Source organism: Narcine bancroftii, chromosome 6 (assembly GCF_036971445.1).
Source record: "Narcine bancroftii isolate sNarBan1 chromosome 6, sNarBan1.hap1, whole genome shotgun sequence".
In the NCBI taxonomy this organism is placed as follows: domain Eukaryota; kingdom Metazoa; phylum Chordata; class Chondrichthyes; order Torpediniformes; family Narcinidae; genus Narcine; species Narcine bancroftii.
Genome location: NC_091474.1, coordinates 225,712,284 through 225,725,001, shown reverse-complemented (window position 1 = coordinate 225,725,001; position 12,718 = coordinate 225,712,284). Strand labels below are relative to the sequence as shown.

General features: G+C 41.1%; 1 protein-coding gene across 16 annotated transcripts in view; it reads left to right on the top strand.

Annotated features, from left to right (window-relative positions):
- ak9 (adenylate kinase 9) overlaps nt 1–12,718 on the top strand; it is a 371,922-nt gene that overhangs the window by 13,467 nt on the left and 345,737 nt on the right. For 14 of the 16 annotated variants that reach the window (XR_011340758.1, XR_011340759.1, XM_069887555.1 and 11 more), the window contains exons 2-4: nt 8,047–8,163; nt 11,566–11,629; nt 11,718–11,770. Coding sequence is in view for 14 of the 16 variants with exons in the window: in XM_069887555.1 (XP_069743656.1) it covers nt 8,047–8,163; nt 11,566–11,629; nt 11,718–11,770 (234 nt within the window). In the remaining 2 variants the exon portion in view is untranslated. Of the gene's footprint in view, nt 1–3,043; nt 3,195–5,750; nt 5,831–8,046; nt 8,164–11,565; nt 11,630–11,717; nt 11,771–12,718 lie in introns of those variants that run through there. The other 2 variants (XM_069887556.1, XM_069887561.1) reach the window with 2 other exon arrangements.

Sequence of the window (12,718 nt, the reverse complement as noted above, 5' to 3'; positions counted from 1 at the left end):
CCCAGGGATCAACCTAGTAAACCTCCTCTGGACTGTCTCAAAAGCCAGTATCCTCAAATATGGAGACCAGAACTGGACACAGTACTCCAGGTGCAGTCTCACCAGTACCTTATACAGCCCCTACTAGACACAGACTTCCTTCGAGCCCAGTGCCTCCTGGTGCACTTGAAAGGACGCTGTCTGGTTAACCCCAGGACCTTCCAGACCTTCACCCTTCGAGAAGCCAAGTACCTGGCCCCCTACCTTAACTTGGTAACCTTGTTGGGCAATGGATTTGCCAGAATCCTGGCAGGATTCCCATTCATTATAACACCACAGTTCTCCACCGCACTACAACCCCATGCAGGGACCACCACTATGCACCCAGGCATGCAGGCTTCATCCTGACAAGCTGCAGGTTGTCAAGGAAGGATTCAGGAAGATGGAGGAGATGGGAATTGTTCGGTGCTCGGACAGCCTATGGGCCTTTCATCTACGCATGGTGCCGAAGTCTTCTGGCAGATGTAGAACTTGTGGGGACTACCGCTGGCTTAACGACACCACAACAACCAACGATTCCCCATATCCAGGATTTCATGGCCAATCTACACGGAGCGAGGATCTTGTCAAAATTTGAACTGATCCGAGGGTACCATCAGATCACTGTGCACCCCAGCGACATCCCCAAGACAGCTCTCATCACTCCATTTAGCCTTTTTGAGTTACTCTGCCTGCTATTCAGCCTCGAAAACATAGCACAGAATTTCCAGAGGCTCATGGACACAGTGGGGCACAGTCTGGATTTTGTTTTTATGTAGTTAGACAACATCTTCATTGCTAGTTGATTACGACAGGAGCAGTTGACACATCTGCAGATGCTCTTCCAGTGACTGAGTGACTATGGCCTAGCCATCAACCTAGAGAAATGTCAGTTTGGCCTGATGGCCATCGATTTCCTTGGACACCACATCATTCGACATGGGGCGGTCCCTCTTCTGTCAAAGGTTGACGCCATTTGTAAATTTGCCAAGCCAACTACGGTCAAAAGTTTGCAGGAGTTTGTTGGGAATGTCATCTTCCACCATAGGTTCATGCCATCAGCTTCCAGGATCATGTGACCTCTTTTCAAGCTCCTGTCCAGTCAGACCAAAAAACTCAGCTGGGATGTGGAGACTTCAGCAGCTTATGACTAGGCCAAAGACTCTCTGGCCAACGCCATCCTTCTTGTGCATCCATACATTGATGTGGCCACTGCTTTCACAGTCAACTCATCCAACACGGCCATTGTTGGCATTCTGGAGCAGCTGATTGATGGAAATTGAGAACACTTGCTTTCTTCAGCAGACACCTGTGGCCATCAGGACAGAAGTATAGTTCATTTGACAGGGATTTGCTATCCCTCTACCTCGCCATATACCATTTCTCCTATTTCCTTGAAGGGCAGGATTTCATGGTCTTCACCAATCACAAGCCCCTCACTTTTGCCTTTGCCAAAGTGTTGGTTCCATGGTCAGCAAGGGAGCAGTATCAGCACTCTTATATCTCAGAGTTCATGATGGCTATCAAGCACATTTCTGGCAAGAACAACCTTGAGGCCTTGTCCCATACGTCTGTTCTGTCTGTGCACTCCTTGTCCCCCCAGAATTGACTATACAGTGCTTGCAGTGACTCAGCGGCGGGATGGCGAGATACCAGTCAACTGCAATGCAGACTCAGGGCTACAGCTGGAAGACATGTGTTTCGGGCCGTCCGAAGTCACACTTCTCTGTGATGTGTTCACTGACCAATCTAGGCCCAGTGTGGAGGCGTCACGTCTTCAATGCACTACATGGGTTGGCCCACCCATCCATCTGGGGGACAACTCAACTGGTCACAGACAGATTCATGTGGCATGGCCTGCGTAAACAGGTTGGCCATTGGACCAGAACTTGCCTGCACTGTCAGACATTCAAGGTGCAGAGCCACGTGAAAGCCCCTGTTCAATGCTTCCTGCCAATACAAAGATGATTTGACCAAGTCCACGTGGACATAGTCAGGCTTCTGCCAGTTTCCAGAAGCACCACGTACTTGTTCACGATGGTGGACAGGTTCACTAGATGGTCAGAAGCTGTCCTGATCTTGGACACTTCCACAACCTCCTGCGCCAGGGCCCTCATCACCATCTGGGTAGCCCATTTCGGCCTTCCTTCCAATATCATGTCGGACGGGGGGCATAGTTCATGACCAGCCTATAGGCAGTGCAGGCACAGCTCCGAGGGACCCAGTTAGTTACATCACACCACAGCCTAACTCCCACAGTGTAATGGCCTGATGGAAAGGTTCCATTGGCATTTGAAGTCAGCGTCATGGCACAACTCCGAAGCCTGGATTGGGTGGATGAGATGCCTTAGGTGCTCCTTGGCATCTGCTCAGTGCTGAAGGAGAATTTGGCCATGTCCTCTGCTAAGCTCATCTACAGGGCCCAACTGACAGTCCTGGGAGAGTTTATGCCAGCGGCTTGCAGCCAGGAGGAAACAACTATGGCACTAGTAACATGACTTCATGAGAAGGTGGGAACCCTGGCCCCCGTCCCAACCTCATGCCATGGTCCAGCTCCATCCTACATCCTGAAGGATCTTGAAGACTGCAAATACGTCTTCATAAGGAGAGGTGGGCACCGGATGCACCTTCAGTGCCCATATGAGGGTTCATACAAGGTCTTACGACACAATGGGACTACGTGCCTTTTGGACATTGGTGGTAGGCAGGAAACATTCACAGTCGACCGCCTCAAACCAGCACACCTTGACCAGTAACTGTTCCAGTCCCACAGCGGAGAGGTCGGCCTCCCAAATGTATGAACTGTTTATGAACTGTGGTCTTGGCACCTCCAAACACTGGTTCTGGGTGGGGGGGAGGGGGTGGGCAATGGACATTTAGTAGGCTGCACTGATCCGCAAAACAACTGGGTCAGAGAGGTGCAGGCTCACACTGGGCTGATATCATAATGGTCCCGGTGGGGTGGGGAGGCCACAAAGGGTCATGGGAGTTGTACTCTTGGAGAGTTCCAGTAAGGTCAGTTGGTTGGTTCAACTCACTCACAGCTTGTGGTTTTTTCTTTTGTTCGTTGCACAGCACACCAACCACAAGATATTAATTACTCTATAATGTATGTGTGCCTAGCTGCACTCTATCACATGTACTGAGGGTTGTGACTATAGACTGGTTGGTTAATGGTGAGTTTTAATTTTAATCATTTCATTGCAATTTCTTGTCAAAAGCTGCGTGAACGACACTTCAGAGAGAGAATGGTGACAGTGAGTTGAGCCAGAAGTGCAGAACAAATAATCTATTTTACGATAACTGGATTGTTTTTAATGAGTGATTTAATTTTTAAATAATTTTAAATTCAATTAATTATATATCCCATTATATGTAATTAAACTTACAATAAATGTATCATTTTAAAGCCCTTGTTTTTGATCGTTCCCCAACCGTTTTTAATAATTTAAATATATCTCTATAAGCTCAAAAAGCCCTTGTTTGCTGGGGGAGCTGTTTCCTGGGAAGAGGGAGTTTCTGCAACATCAGCGCTTCAGGCAGTGCTGCAACACCGATGTTTCAGGCAGTGCGGCGGGACGGAGTCGGCCAGCAGACAATGAATGGGGCAATGGGCAAAAATGCCCAGTGCCAAACTGGGTGCCAAAATGTCTGCCACCAAATTGTGGGCACCAAACTGTGAGGGTCAAAATATCCAGCACCCTAATGTTGGCACTAAAATGTCCTAGAGCCCATCCCAGCAACTGTTATCTTCTTATGGCATTTTGCCAGGGAACTACAGAAGATACCTGTCCTTTCACGACTCCTCTTCCTACTATTCATGAACCCACATAACCCTTGCAGGTAAAGCAATAATTCACTCACACAATATTTGATGTTTACAATATTATCTTCTATGTTATCTATTAAAAGGAGAAACCAAATGCAATTAGGACGTAGCTATGAGAAAACTACAGAGGGTTTCTAATGTTACCCATTTTAACATTCCACACCTACTTACATTCTCACACAGCTAATTACACCCACAATCTCATTGACTCCTCTCAGATTCTGCTAATCACATGCACAGTAAGGGTAATTTAGAGTGGTGACCCAAATGCATGCCTTTGTGATGAGGGAGGAAAGTGAAGCCCACAGAGGAGACCCATGTGGTCATAGGGAGGATGTGTAAACACCAATTCGATGATACAGTGATCAGGATTGAACGGTTCACTGGCACTTGTTAAACAGTAGATCTTTTAGGTTGAAGAACAACAACTAATCTTCTCCCTGGGTACATTGAAGTTCTCCAGATTCAATACTAAATTCTACAACTTTAGATAGCTTACTTTCTCAGCCTGTATCATAAGTGGTCTTTTCTGCTATGTTATCCAACAGTGAAGTTAGCAGAGTTTTTCTTTTTCCATTGTTTAGTGTTCTCACTTTCCAAAAATCTCTAATCAGAAGCTTTTGTTCATTTTATCTTGTTTCAAGTACCCTTGTCAATCCATCAACTGGATGCTGTCTACAATTTTTTTCCTCAGCAACCCTGGTCTCACCATATCAAAGATATTCTCTGTATCCTATCCCTTCTTCCTGTTCTCTTTATGCAACTTGAAAATGGTATGCTGATGAATGGTCTTTGACCTAAAATATTAATGCTATTTTTCTTTCCACTGACGCTGCATGGCCCACTGAGTACTTTCAACATTTTCCACTTTTATCTCCAATTTCCACCTTCTGCAATTTTTTTATTTTCAAAATACTGCAAATGTTGGAAATTTGAAATTAAAATTAAAATTCTGTTTTAGTGTAAGTTAGTAATCTAAAATGTATACAGCTGACCACTGCATAATGGGGGGTGTGTGTATGTGTGGGGGCAGGGTTGTATTCCAAGAAAATGGGTTGTGAGCCATACCATCTGTTTTTGCATCAGAAACATAAATTACAAAAAAAATATTGAGTTATATCCTTTTTTGCATTAATTCTGAGACTGAATTTTACTCTAATAAGTCAAATTTTGGATTGTGGTTTGTAAATACAGGTAAAGGTACGTAAGCTTTTATCCAGGATTGTCAAGCCTAGACACCTGCCATTGTTCGGAATCCAACGGAATTTGGAATCATTTTGATTTCTGTCCCTTTAAGCCCACCCAAGTTGCTCCAGAGTTGCGTTTTTCTCTCTCTCTCTCTCTCTCTACCCCCCCCCCCCCCCAACCCTCGCCCTCCCGAGTCATGCTACTGTCTCTCTCTCTGCTGTACCAGCTTCAGGAGAACAGCCCCCCTTCTCAGTTCCCCTGCACTGGCACTGGTAGAGTGGTTTCAAATGCGTGGGGATTATGGGTAGTGACGATGGCCAATGAGCCACCGCAGTCAGGCCAACTGAAAGTGCCACAATGCTGGACAGGTATCAGTATAGGCGATTCGGAGGTGATTATAAAGTAGCTGATCATGACAGGATATATGGGAGTTGAGCTAGGGTCGTATCACGTCATGTATGGTATCAAACTCCATCTTTGATGAGCAGATGTCATCTATCGAAAAAAGTGCCGGTTTTTGGAGATTGCCAGTTTTCGGAATTCCGGATAAAAGTTAGGTACCTGTATTATAAATTCAAATTTCCATAATCTGAATGATTGTAATGTGGGAGTTGCCTGCAACATGTTTTTATCTTCACAAATTTTACCTGACCTACTAAATATCTCTTGCTTTTATTTTAGACTGTGAGGAGAAGGCAGGGGAATTGGGTTAACTATCTAACTCAATCAAAGATCTGTACAAAACTCTTGCATTGTACTCGCCAACTTTATGCATAAAGTGACAAGTCTTTCAAAGTGAGCTTGGAATTCTCACTACCAATTGCTCAAATAGGTTTCATAAGAGTGCTTTAGAAATAAAATTTTCTGTGATTCTCCTACCATAGAACATAGAATATAACTGCGTAGGAAAGGTACTTCACCTGATATGTCTGCACTGAGCATAATGCTAATTTAAATTTAAACTTTTCATCTTACACATGATATGTATTTATTCTATGCATATCCATGTGTTCATCTAGACACCTCATAAATGCTATTCTGTAACTGCTTCCATCATGGGTTAGTGTAGCAGTTAGCACAGTACTATTACGGTGCTAATGACCCAAGTTCGCATCTGGTGCTGCCTGTAAGGAGTTTGTATGTTCTTCCCGTGTCTGCATGGATGTTCCCCAGGTGCTCCAGTTTCCTATCACCCTTCAAAATGTAAGGAGTTGTATGTTAATTGGGTGTAATTGGATGTCATGGGCTTGTGTGTCTGAAGAGCCTTTTACTCCTGGCAGAAGAAGATGGAAAAGCTCAGTTGATGAAGAAACATTTATGGAAAGAGAAACACTGTTTATGTTTCAGAACTGGAATGTATACTCCTTAAATATTCAAATCAGCAGTGAATCACCTTGAATGTTTTCACACCGTAGGCCCTACTTTGTCCTGGAGAAATTCCCAGGAATTCAGGTCCTCCCGGGCCTTTCATACCACGGTCCAAATTCCAGGGAATTTGCCCTCCCTGGAAATTTAGGGGAAGTCCTGCCCCCAACCGATGACGCGTTACACACTCACAGGAGTAAGAATAAGTTCCGCCCGTCCGTCGATTGCTTGCCTGCCTGCTCCCTCTATCCCATCCATCCGTCAGTCAGTTGATCACTCGCCCTCCAGCTCCCTCCCTCGCTCACCCACCCACTCCCTTTCCCCCAGCTGTCTGTTGTTCAATCGCTCACCTGCCCACTCCCTCTCCCCAGCTGACCGTCAGTCGCTCACCCACCCGTTCCCCTCTCCATCCCTCCCCCCGGCCCTCCATTAGTCAGTCGCTTGCTCATCCGCCTACTCCCTCCCTCCTGGCTGTCCGTTGATCAGTTGCTCGCTCTCCCACCCCTCTATCCCCCCCCCCCCAACACTTTGGGGCTACTTTGGCACGTCATGACAGTGGCACAAGGCAGGATGAATGGCTGACTTCATTTCCCATAATCCCTCATGCATCAGGAACTGCTCTGGGAAATACAGCTAAGTGAGAGATTATGGTTAATGAGAACGACCATTCATCCCACATTGTGCTGCCATTACAATGTGCCAAAGTGGCACGCTGTTGTCAGGTGGTAAGTATATTTTAATTTTAATTTTAATTTTAATCACCTACATGATGCAGCATGCAAGCACTGACATCACTAGGCTTCCCTGCTTGGTCATTTTGCTTTTCACAGTGCAGGGAGAGGGCGGATCGTAAAAATTTCCTGGGGCCGCGGCCCTACCTATGAAGTACGGCCATGGACCCGTTTAAAGTTCCCATACTGACCTTTTCACACACTGCAGGTTCATGGGAGAGTTCCCAAGAAAATTTCTAGGGAATCTCCATTTTACAATGCAGTGTGCAAAGGCCAACTGTCTTCGGATCCTCTCATCTACCTCAAATTCTTTCATGTATTGACATAACAGTCTCACTTTTACCTCGATTATCATCAGACTCAGGGATTTATGTCATTGATTCTATCTTCTCACATGCTTAACCCTTTTTTAGTTTCTCCATTATATCTCTGCCATTTGTAACATTAGAAACAATTCCAGAAATAACAATCCCTTATTATTAATAGACACTTATTTCCAATAGTTAATGTTATAGGCATTATGCCAGTAAACTATAACTTCTTGCAATAAACATGTCAATGGTCTGTGAATTTTAGAACAGTTGTCGGGTGACTGAATAATGAATGAATGCTCTCATTTATTCAATCATTCATTCATTTACATCTCTTCTGGATGGGATTCCTCTTATTGATAGTATCAATGTAATAATTATATCTCCTCCATCACATTATAATAAAAACAAATCACAACTCCAGGACATTACCCTAAAGAATCAATTGTGTTGTAGCAGAAATTCATAAATTGAATATTCATCCATAAAGAGGCAACTAGATGAATATCTTTGAACTACTAAATTTCATAAAATTAATTTGTAATTTGTAATTTGTGATACATAAATCATTTGCATAACTCCATGTTTTTGTTTTTGTTGTTAGAATGCTGATGACATGGAAGCAGAAAAACTGGTGTTTACAGATATAATTGATGAAGATGAATCTGAACGAGAGTTTTTGACATCAAAACCTACATGTTTCTTCATTGTAGGCAAACCAGTAAGCAATTAAAACTATACAAATAATATTGAGAAGTACATTAAACTGTATTTATGGTAATCATTTCATGTATGATTGATGATGTTAAGATGGAATTGTGGGAGTCAGTCATTCTCCATACCTGCAGTAATGAGTTGACACTCAAAATTCTTTGTGCACGGTTTATTTTAGTATATACTGGGATGCCACAAAGATAGAGATTTCCAGGGTGACTTAAAAATTGCCACTAATAATGATTATCATACACTACCACAAGTAACTATATCAACCAATTAGAATTTCGGATCTGGCCCTTTAGCCTACGATGTCTGCAACCAACATGATGTTAGATTAAATTGAAATCCTGCTGCTTGCACGTGATACGTATCCCTCTATTCCCTGCACATTCAAGTCTATCTAAAAGACTGTGAAATTCTACTATCAATTTACTTCTTCAGAGATTGAGTTTGGAGTTTAAAATTAAATAAATTTCAAATTGCTTTTTTGAGATTGGCTTTAGCTGTGGCTAGAGAATGTTTGGCAATTACTTAGAAAACTGAGACTAACTTGAGTATTCGGAGATGGCATTTGGAAATGAAATTTTGTATTCCATTGGAAAAGATAACATAATTTATGTAATAATTATTCTTTTTTGTTAAAACTTGGATTATATGGGGTTCAATTATTAATCTACTTTCCACACATTAGTGGTGTTGTTCCGAACCATGGCAACTAATTGATGAGTTTTATGTTATGCGATCTCCTATTTCTTCCTTTTCTATTTCTTTTTTGGGGGTAGTTTAGAAGGAGTGGGGAGGGATGGGTGGGTTGGGGTGGGGGTTTGTAGGGGGTATTATTTATATATAAAATATCATGTATGTATTCTGTTTTTTTCTTAAGCTGTAATTTTTCAATGTAGAGTTTATCATGATTAATAAATAAAATTTTCAAAAAAAATCTACTTCTACCACTATCCCCACTCTATGCATCTATCATTCTCTGTGTAAAAACAGTCCACACATCTCTTTTAAACTCTCCCACCCTCTTTCACCTTAAGCGCATGAGCTCCAGTATGTGTGTTAAAGTTGAGCTCCTGTCAAGATACAAAAAGTACAACCAAGCCACACAGTACAATTCAAACAGACTTTATTCGAATAACTCTAGCGGGAATGAGCAGTCTGTCGTGTTGGGTAGTCAAGGTCACCTCACTAAGACTGTTTGGCCTTATTCAAAGAATACAGTCACAAGGTACAATATTTAAGGCATTTTCCTGCATATAATTGGATATCATTTCTGTGAAGGTATTGCTACAGCTTATGTTTTACATTTTGCCTATCCTCTTCTTAAAGACAGGGAAATGATTTGTTTTTGGTCATTTAATCTCATGTGTTAGTTATAATTAAGAATATCCTTCTGGTTAAAAAAAATCAAAAGAAGTCTGGAAGGGTTGCTCACAGTACACATCAGTATCAATTCTCTGCTGCCTAATTTCTGGTTTCCAATTTACACATGTAAATGGCTAGGTTTCTTAGTAATTTTAGATTCTTGAAGTTGATAATGGTGACCAAAAGTTCAGCACTGAAACAATGAGTGGTGCTGAACACTTATTCCAGCCTTTAGATCATGGCTAACAGGTCAGTTAGCACTATTGTGTTAAAGAGATCAGGCATTAGAATATGGCTCAGTAGAAGAGGTGAGAATTGATTCCTGCCTGGAATGTCTTGGTTACTCTCTCTCTCTCTCCCAGCTTACTGGCAAAGTCCGTGTGATGGTTTCTTCATCATAATTCCCATAACTAGATATTCTATAGCTAATATTCTACATTAGTCATTTTTAACCTGGGGAAGGATTCTGACTACATATCATATCTATGCCTCATAATTTTATGAACTCTGTTAGTCTTCAGTCTTCAAAGCTCCAGAGAAAACAACCCAAGTTTGTCCAATCTCTCCTTTACTCCATAATTCAGAGAGCATCCTGGTAAATCTCTTCTGCACCCTTTCCAAAGCATTCACATCTCTTTTATAATGGGACAACCAGAACTGCACAAAGTGTGGCCTAACCAAAATTTTGTATAACTGCAACAGTGGTCACTTTCAAGGATCTGGACTCCAAGGTCCCTCTACACATCACTGCTTTTATGAACCCTCCTTTAATGGTATACTTTTTACCTCTCATATTTCATCATTTCACACATCTGGATGGAAACTCCATTACTCTGCCCATTACTGAAACTTTTCTATATTCTGTCATAATTTTTGATAGCCCTCTACACTATCCACAATTCCACCAAATTTTATGTCATCTGCAACTTATCCACTCACCCACCTACTTTTCCATTCCAGTCATCAATTCTGAGGAATACCACATTGCAGACCTCCCACCTCTCCCACCACTACCCTCTCTCTTTTTTGGACAAGGCAACTGTGAATTCACTGTGGATCTCTCTTTGGTTATACAGCATAAATAAGGTTTTGCCTGACCTATCTACTAACATTTAGCTTTTATTTTTAGACCAACCCAAATAAGATCAGTATCTGATCATTATAAAATAACCCTTTGATTCAACCAATCAAACAAATTTACATCCTTTCAAATGTTATTTGCACTCAACAGCCTTGTTATTATTAGAAGTCACATTTCCTCTGGTGTCCAAAAGTGTTAACAAAGCTTTCATATTTCTTCATAATCCAACAGAAGTTGCTTCAGGAATAAGCCTGTGGCCTCTTTATTGTCTTATCTATTCCATAACTTGCTCATATGTGACTATCAGGTTAGTGCCTTCCTATATACCTCTATCAGTTTATTCTTATTTACATTGCCAAACCTACTAACTCAATTACAGAAACCACAAATGTCTCCTTTAATATATCAGAGTCATTCAATTTCAGTATATTTTACCAGCTACACCAATGTCCAGAGTTCAGAGGCAATTAAAACTATACAAATAACATTGAGAATTACATTAAACTGTATTTATGGTAATCATTTTAAGTATAATTGATAATGTTAGGATGGCATTGTGGGAATCAGTCACTCTCAAATTCAGACGCTCAAATTCATTCATTTATTTTAGTGCCAGTAGATACTAGGATGCCACTCAGATACAGATTTCCATGGTGACTTAAAAATTGCCACTAATAACATTACCACATGTAACTGTATCTTCCAATTAAAGTATAGGATCTGGCCCTTTAGCCTACGATGTCTTAAAATATATACAAAAATATAACCATACTGAGGAGTAATGCAACCAATTGTTATAGATATACTGCACAGCATATGCAAAACTATTATGTTTGTATTAAAAATAAAAGTGATCCAAACTTTACATTAAATATTTTTGTGTAATCTAGTAACTATTGGTTTTACAAATCAAAAATTAATAAATCCTGAATCATGTCACTTTTGTGATTTTTGCAGTGTATTGGTAAAAAAACTCTTGGTAAAAGCTTAGCAGATGCATGGAAGTCAATATTGGTTGAACGTAAGTTTTGGATTTAACATGGTTTTACAATAAAATATTTGCATTTTAAAAATAATTGCTATCACATGGAGTTGATGTTTGATTTCAGCTCTGGAACTTATACAACAGAATATTGAAGAAAACACAGAACTTGGGAAAACGGTAAAGAAATTTCTTTTTTTTGCACACAGACATACAGTTGTTACAGTATAGAAGTATGCCTCCACCTCATGGAGTACACATCAGCTGTTTTAGAGCAATCCCATTATTCCATACCATGCTCTTCTTCTCTTGGTGTGAAAATTATTTTCTGTCTAATGCCACTTCAGTTCCATTCTGAAAGCTCAGATTGATTCTATTTTCACAACCATTATAGGCAGTAAGTTTCAAATATTATCCAATTTGTGCTGGAGAAAAGATTTCTCACATTCCTTTGTATCCTTTGTCCTTTTTTTGGAACCTTTGATCAGTGGGAACGGATCCTCTTATGTTAGCCTAACTGAGCCCATCATAATCTTGCAGACCTCTGTCAAAATAATTTTGCTGGTTGAGAACTTGGCTGAATGCACCAAGCAGCTGATTGTGGACTTTAAGAAGGGAAAACCAAAGGTGCATGACCTTGTGATCATTGCAGGATTAGAGGTGAAAAAGATGAGCAAATTTAAATTCCTGAGAATCACTATTTCAGAAGACCTTTCTTGGATCTTACCTGTATAGTTTTATTAATGACATATGAACAGACAAAGAATGGTTGGAAGAACTCAGTGGGTCATACAGCATCCAATATGAGAAATCGTCAGTCAAAATTTTGGGACTGGACTCTATCAAGACTTGATAGGTGTTGCCGACATCTGAGTTCCTCTAGCAATTCTTTTTTTGCTCAAGTAAATCCAGCACCTGAAGATTTGCATTTCTCACCAAACACATTTATTGTTTTTGTTCCAATAAAGACACTGCCACTTTGTAAAATTCCAAAAACATGTGACTCTTAGTGAAAGGTATGTGTCACATGTCATCCTTGTATTACTGACCATAGCCTTCAGAGTTTCATTAGTAAGAATGCCTCATTAAGAAATTTTTTTCTCATTTATCAGAAAAAATATCTAAATC